The sequence below is a fragment of the Nicotiana attenuata genome, unplaced genomic scaffold (genome assembly GCF_001879085.1).
Source record: "Nicotiana attenuata strain UT unplaced genomic scaffold, NIATTr2, whole genome shotgun sequence".
NCBI classification, from domain to species: Eukaryota; Viridiplantae; Streptophyta; class Magnoliopsida; order Solanales; family Solanaceae; genus Nicotiana; species Nicotiana attenuata.
In genome coordinates this window covers 57,136-65,310 of record NW_017671607.1, presented here as the reverse complement: position 1 = coordinate 65,310, position 8,175 = coordinate 57,136, and the positions used below count along the sequence as shown (strand labels likewise).

At 41.3% G+C, this 8,175-nt stretch overlaps 1 protein-coding gene across 1 annotated transcript; it reads right to left on the bottom strand.

Moving 5' to 3' along the window:
• Positions 1–2,782: 2,782 nt before the first annotated feature.
• Positions 2,783–3,658, bottom strand: LOC109209247 (uncharacterized mitochondrial protein AtMg00810-like). The gene has a single exon (XM_019372476.1). The coding sequence runs from the start codon at positions 3,656–3,658 to the stop codon at positions 2,783–2,785; it is 876 nt and encodes a 291-aa protein (XP_019228021.1).
• Positions 3,659–8,175: the final 4,517 nt, after the last annotated feature.

Genomic DNA, 8,175 nt, shown 5'->3' with positions numbered 1-8,175 from the left:
TTAAGGACAGGCAGTCCTTAACTTATAGTTACAAGTTCAAAAGTTAAGGACAGGCAGTCCTTAACTTACAGTTACAAGTTCAAAAGTTAAGGACAGACAGTTCTTAACTTACAGTTACACGTTCAAAAGTTAAGGACAAGCAGTCCTTAACTTACAGTTACAAGTTCAAAAGTTAAGGACAATAGGTCCTTAACTTTGAGTTACAAGTTCAAAAGTTAAGGACGCTTGGTCTTGAAGTTTGAGTTCCAAGTTCAAAAGTTAAGGACATGTAGCCTTGAAGTCCTGAACTTAGAGTTCCAAGTTCAAAAGTTAAGTACATGTAGTCCTGAAGTCCTGAACTTAGAGTTACAGGTTCAAAAGTTAAGGTCATGTAGTCCTGAAGTCCTGAACTTAGAGTTCCAAGTTCAAAAGTTAAGGACATGTAGTCCTGAATTCTTGAAGTTAAGGACATGAACATAAGGGTATTTTCGTCCGGGCAGTTAAAGTTTATTAAAGCAGTGGCTAAAGACTAAAAACATTTTAAACGGTGGCTTAAAAGTAAATACATATGTTATTAGTGGCCAACCGTGCACTTCCCCCTTTGGCCGACTGACTCCATTTAGTTACAGTTCGGATCCTCTGATTCGTTCCTAGTTCTCTCTCGTTCTACTTTAAACTATTGTCAAGGAAATTTTTTTCATTGAGTCTTTGTATAATTGAAAAAATAAAGAGAAATGCATATCTTTAGCTGACCGAAAAAATATAATCTATAAGTTTTGTATATATATGTATTGTATACAAGTAATATACATATTTTATATACACTTTTTGGGTAGTGAATGAAATTAATTTTGACGGCAATTTTGTGTTTGTCCAAAAATAAATGATATAAAACATGTTCAATTTTATGAACATAAAAGTTTTACCTGTACAAATTTATAAAACCGAGCTTGATAGAATCTCTCTTCATTTAATATGTCTACATTTAACTCAAGAGTATATATTTTATTTTTAAGGCGGATAATTGAGATTGAATAATTTAATGTGATATTGGATTCTCATATTAGCTTTCGCTTCTACTTTTTTCTAATTCCAGAACTCAAAGCAATTGAAAGAGATAGAAGGCTGAAAGTAAATTTAGTTAATGATAACGGAGAGGTGATTTAACTTTTCGTTCGTTTAGATGATATTAATTTTATATATTTAAAGCATACAATAATTTTAGATGAAATAAAGCTTATCAATGATTTTAGATGCTAGGAATTGAGGTAGTTTGATTGGTGATGTTATAAATTTAAGGAGAAAATGACACCGAAAGTGAAAAGTGTAATGCCTGCTAGTGCACCTCTGATCAATATAGAGCTGGACGTTTGGACCTTTTCTTGTGGTTTCTTTTCATTTCACTTAATTTTGGCTACTTTTTAATTTTCAACATTTTTACTAGCGTGTGGCCAAAAGGGAGCCTTGGCGTAATTGGTAAAGTTGCTTTCATGTGACCACGAGGTCACGGGTTCAAACCGTGGAAACAACGGCCTCTTACAGAAATACAAGGGTAATGCTGTGTACAATAGACCCTTGTAGTCTGGCCCTTCCCCGGACCCCGCGCATAACGGAAGCTTGGTGCACTGGGCTGCCCTTACAAGCGTGTGACCTTTTTCTTGGGATTTCCTTTTTGAAAAAATTAAGAGGAGTTGACTTGGGTAGTTGCTTCTTGGAATTTTGTGTTTTATGATCAATGATACAGATTAGCTCTTAAATTATGGGTAGTAGTATGATTTAGTACATGCTACCAACCAGTAGTTAGCAGTAAGTAATTAGTCATTATAGATAAAGTTATCTATGATTAACAAACATAATCACAACTAATCACATTTTAATATGTGTTCGTCTAGGAACTCAATTTGCTAAACTATATATGATTTTGTAGAAAAACATAAATCATAATCAGAGGCGGACCTAGGATTCGACGGTCGCGGGGCACCATGACATTCAATATAAATTTATCACCGCTCATAAAGATTGGTATGTGGGTTTATGCTAATTTGCAAGTCTATATGCAGATTTTGTCGAAGTTTTCATGTGTCCGTGACCCCTCAACCGATAATGTGCGTCCGCCTCTCATCACAATTGGAGGTTGCTCCAATATTTGAATTGCATATTTTTTTCAAACTGTTTTCCCCGTCGTGGTGGTGCTCATGTCAATTCATGTGTCTCGACTTTCACCCGATAGCTCCACTAACACATATGTCAAGTAATTCAATTCACCAAAATTTAGATAGATATGAGAAGAAATTATCCCGTGTTAAATATTTAGCAATTTTCCACAAGATGTGTGTATACTTACATACACTTTGGACCAATAGTACAAATTTTGAATTACCCTGAAGTCAATATTTCTTCTTCGTTTCTGTTACATATATTCAAGGATCGAAATAAAAATATTATTAATATCTGATAGTGCGAAAAGAAGGCCCGGCTCCAAGTTGTTCAAGGATAGTGGCGTTGAGTTTCTCGACCCTTTGACTTAGAATTAATCAGTTCTATTTCTCGATGGGGGTGGAAATGGATATAACTCAGTGGTAGAGTGTCACCTTGACGTGGTGGAAGTCATCAGTGTCTGAAATAGTATTCTGCCCAAGATGTTCTAAACGTGAGAGCTTTGTCTATTATATATACAGAGTACAATGTATCAAGTCAACAAGGACTCTACCTAGAGTACAAGGTTATGTAAACAAGGCTCTTTAGAATACAAAGTGTAAGACTAAATGAATTCTACCTATTCTATATGCACTAATAAACCCCCTCAATCTGAACTGGCGGAAGTAACAGACAGATTGTCCCAAAGAAAACAAAAGCGAGATGAAGGCAGGACCTTTGTAAAGATATCTGCTAACTGCAAATGTGTTGGAACATATTGAACTATAAGATCTCCTTGTGCAACCTTATCATGCACAAAATGAAAATCAACATCAATATGTTTCGAGCGATCATGAAAAGCTGGATTACGGGTCATGTAAGTTGAACTGATGTTGTCACACAATACACGAATTGGTTCATGAAGAAAGATACCAAGCTCACAAAGAATGTGACGAATCCAACAAGTCTTAGCAACAGTGTATGCAATAGCTCGGTACTCAGCCTCTGTAGACGATTTTGAAACTGTTGGTTGCTTCTTTGCACGCCAAAAGATAAGATTAGATCCTAGAAACACAGCAAAACCTGAAGTAGAACGACGACTATCTGGACAACCAGCCCAATCAGCATCCGAGTAGGCAATAACAATGGAAGTCAGACATAGGGCACGCAAAGTCAGACCATAAGTCAGAGTCCCCTGCAAGTACCTGAAAATACGCTTGACACAATGCATGTGAGTGGTACGGGGAGCATGCATAAATTGAGAGACAACATTTACAACATAGGCAATATCCGGACGAGTCATAGTCAAATATTGAAAAGCACCAACCATGCTCCTGTATTCACTAGGATCTGAAAGTAACTCACCGTCCATCAGAGAAATAGAAGTGCGAGAAGCAATGGGAGTACGAACTGGTTTGCATGTGTGCATATGAAATTTAAGGAACAAATCAGAAATGTACTTTTGCTGAGACAAGTGAAGACTATGAGATGTACGAACTGCTTGAATACCAAGAAAATAATGGAGATTGCCTAAGTCCTTCATAGCAAACTGATGGGATAGACGAGAAATAAATTGATCAAGAAGGCCATAATGACTACCCGTGAGAATGATATCATCGACATAAAGTAATAGAATAAGGACATGAGAAGAAGAATGTCACGACTCGAATTCCATTGTAGGTCGTGATGGCGCCCGACACCGTTGTCAGGCAAGTCAACCCTAATTCAACTAATGGGTTCTCATTATTTTACCAAAACAACCCCAACATTTTCTTAACAGTTAAGCTTTTAAACAGTCAATAATTAACAAGTTCGTAATAATATAAATACATACCAAAATAATAGTCTACAGTGTGTGTCAGGAACTAGTGTCACAAGTACTAGGGAAACTAGTAGAATGTACAAAAATACCACTATCCTACTGCCTGAAACAGAAAAGACAGTACATAACAACAACAAAAGAAGAGAGCTCCGGTATGCTGCTGAACGGCTCAGGAGGGGCAGCTCACCGTGAGATCTCGATCAGGAATCAGGAACGCGCGCCGGAGGGGTAACTAGATACACCTGCCTCAGATGCTGTACAGTTAAGTACAGAAGTGTAGTATGAGTACATAAACAACAAGTACCCAGCAAGTATCCAGTCTAACCTCGAAGAAGTAGTGACGAGGGGTCGACTTGACACTTACTAAGGTCAATATCAATAATATTTAAGGTTTACGCTAAGCATGGATAGCACGAATATAATGACAGTCTCAAAGCAACGAGAAATAATATATCAATTTCAGTCATGTCATATAATAATTTGCATTTCAAAGCATTTAAACAGAGTAAATCATGGATAAATTCCACACAAATAACATGCACACATTATGCCGAGGTCGTACGGTCCGGTCCAAAATAATGATAACTGTGCACTGCCAGAGGGTCGAATGGCGCGAACCATAGATGCATCTATTTCTACCGAGGCGATCGGCCCGATCCACAAATAGCAATTATTATCAAGAAGGCACACATTGCTCATTTATAGTCAATCAAATTCATATAATTTCTCAAGTAGGTACGTACATTCGTTTATATTTATTTACAATCCCTAACATGTCCTAAGTGATCTTAGTAGCAAGCAAGAACGTAAGCCTTTGCATGTATGGCATGATACGGGTCCTAAATTACCTGGACAATTAGCATAATAGTAGCTACGCACAGACTCTCGTCACCACGTACGTACGTAGCCCCCACAGATAATCACATACGTTCATTTAATTCACCTAGGGTTTATTTCCCTCTTACGAGGTTAGAAAGGAGACTCATCTTGCCCCAAAGCTTACTTCCAATTTCAAGAACGCGCTCAAACCCTCTTCGGAGCTGAACGATCCAAAACTATTCAAACGGGGTAAGAACTAGTCAATACAAGCTCAAGAGTTCATATTCTAACTATTAAAGTATTTTCCCAACCCTAAATACAAGTTTCCTAAAATTCATCCCCGGGCCCATGTGCCCGGATTCCGAAAATTATCGAGGAAAGTTGTTACCCATAACCAAAGGATCAAGAATATATGATTTTTACTTCATTCCATAACAAATTTTGTTGTTAAATCTTATTTTTATCAAAACCCTAGGTTTTACTCTAAACCCACAATTTTCACTAATTTACATGGTGAAATTTACTCCTAAACTATGTATTAAACTCACATTATGTAGAAATAACTTACCTCACAATGCTAGACTGAAATCCCCTCTCTGGAAGCTCCCAAATCGCCCAAGAAATGAATGAAATGTGTCAAAAATGACACATTTCCTGTATTAAATGAAGGCACTGCCTTCAGCGATTTCCGCACCTGCGGTTAGGGGACCACATCTGCGGTCTCGCTCCTGCGAGGAAAGGTCCGCATCTGTGGAATTTGATCGGGCCGCATCTGCGGTCTGGCGGGTGCATCTGCGATTTCGCTTCTGCGGAAGAGGAGCTGCATCTGCGGTTCTTGGACTCCTCCCCTTGCGCCGCACCTGCGAAGGGTCGACCGCTTCTACCGTCTCGCACCTGCGGTTGGCCAACTGCAGGTGCGATTATGACAGCAACCTGGAGCTTCAGCTCCTTCCAAAATTTCTAACTCAACTCGAGCCTCGTCCAATTGACGCTCGGGGCCCTCGAGGCCCCGCCCGAACATATCGACAAGTTTGAAATCATAAAACGGACTCGCTCGAACCCTCGGAACGCCCTAAACAACGCTAAACCTAAGAATCACCCCCTAAAACCAATTGAATCAAACTTATGAACTTCAAGTTCTTCAATTCTCATCCGATGCAACGAAACACACTTATACTAATCGGATTGACACCAAATTTTGCGTGCAAGTCTTAAATGACAATACGGAACTATTCCCAGTCTCAGAATTCCGTTCGAACCTCGATAACACAAAAACCCTGCTCCAAACCAAATATTTAAGAACTTCAAAATCCTTAAAGAATCAACTTTCACTATTAGGCTCCAAAACGCTCCCGTATCATCCAAAACCTGATCCGGACATATGCCCAAGTCCGAAATCATCATACGAACCCGTTGGGACCTTCAAATCCCGATTCCGAGGTCGTTTAATCAAAACATTGACCGAAGTCAAACTTGGCCTTTTAAGCCAACCTTAAGGAACCAATTGTTCCGATTTCAACCCAAACTCTTCCAAATCCCGAACCCACCATCCCCGCAAGTCATAAGTCAGTAAAAGCAAGTACGGGAAGTCGTATTTAGGGTAACGAGGTTCTAGAAAGCAAAACGACTAGTCGGATCGTTACATTCTCCACCTCTTAAACAAACGTTCGTCCTCGAACGGGTTTTAGATTCATACCTGAAGTGCTAAATAAGCGTGGATATCTGCTCCGCATGTCCTCCTCAGACTCCCAGGTCACCTCCTCGATTGGTTGGCCCCTCCACTGGACCTTTACCGCAGAAATTCTCTTGGATCTCAACCGGTGGATACTGCGGGGGATCCTATCATTGAGGAGCAGGGCGAGGTGCCTGTAGCTGAGCCTACCCCGACGGACTTTATGACAGCACCGGGTTTCCAGGAGGTCATGGGCCGTATGTTGCGGTTCATGGATACCATGACTCAGGCTGGTTTATTTCCAGCAGACCCAGCCACATCTCAGGCGGGAGGGGGAGCACAGACCCCTACTGCTCAGGCTCTTGGTCGTGCAGCTGTAGTGTATCATACTCCGGGTGCACTACCCGCGGATGGGGTTCAGTCAGTTGCCGCAGTGGTACCCGAGCCCAGACCGGCTGCGGACGACGATCCGCAAAAGTTATTGGACATATGGACTAGGCTACACTCTCCTATCTTCGGAGGTGAGCGTCATGAGGATGCACAGGATTTCATTGATAGGTGCAGGGATAGATTGGACAACATGAGGATATTGGAGTCTCATGGGGTTGACTTCACTACTTTCCAACTTGAGGGTAGGGCCCGTAGATGGTGGCAGTCCTATGTTCTTGGCAGGCCAGCGGGTTCTCCTCCCATTACTTGGAGTCAGTTCACATAGCTTTTCCTGGATAGGTATATTCCACCCTCTGAGAGGGAAGAGCTGCGGTATCAGCTTGAGCAGCTTGAGCAGGGTCAGATGTCGGTGAACAGGCGAGATTTTCTGAGTTGTCCCGCCATGCACTGATGATACTTCCTACTGACGCAGAGAGGGTGTGGAGGTTTGTTGCAGGGTTGCATTCTGGTATTAGGGCCAACATGGCCCGAGAGTTGGAGATGGGGACTTCTTATCAGCTAGTAGTGGAGATTGCTTGAAGGATCGAGGGCTACCGTTTGAGAGATAGAGAGCAGACGCAACAGGACAAGAGGGCTCGATTCTCTGGAGAGTTCAAAGGTGCCCCAACTAGGGGCAGAGGTCAGTTTGGGAGGGGTCAGCCCAGCAGGCCTACATATTCAGCACCGCCACCTCCTCGAGGTGCTCCAACGCGCCCCTATTTCAGCGCCATTCCAGAGAGTTCTTGCCGCCCGCCAGCTATCCAGGGTTCTTCCAGTGGGTATTCAGGTCCCCAGGGTTCTTCTGGTTCCTACTTCAGTGCCATACCGGAGAGTTCATACCGCCCACCGGCTATTCAGCCTTCTTCCAGTGGAGACCGTGAGAAGTACGATCTTGTATACCAAGAAAATAATGGAGATTGCCTAAGTCCTTCATAGCAAACTGATGGGATAGACGAGAAATAAATTGATCAAGAAGACCATTATGACTACCTGTGAGAATGATATCATCGACATAAAGTAATAGAATAAGGACATGAGAAGAAGAGCGATAAATAAACAACGAACTATCAAATTTGCTGCAAGCAAAACCATGAGAAATAAGAAATGCACTGAAACGATGAAACCAAGCCCGAGGAGCTTGTTTCAAGCCATAGATGGCTTTGGTTAGCTTGCAAACATGATTAGGATAGTCGGGATAAATAAAACCTGAAGGTTGCTTCATGTATACCTCTTCAGTAAGAACCCCGTGCAAGAATGCATTTTTAACATCTAGCTGGCGAATTTGCCAAGAAAAAGAGACAGCAAGGGAAAGAACAAT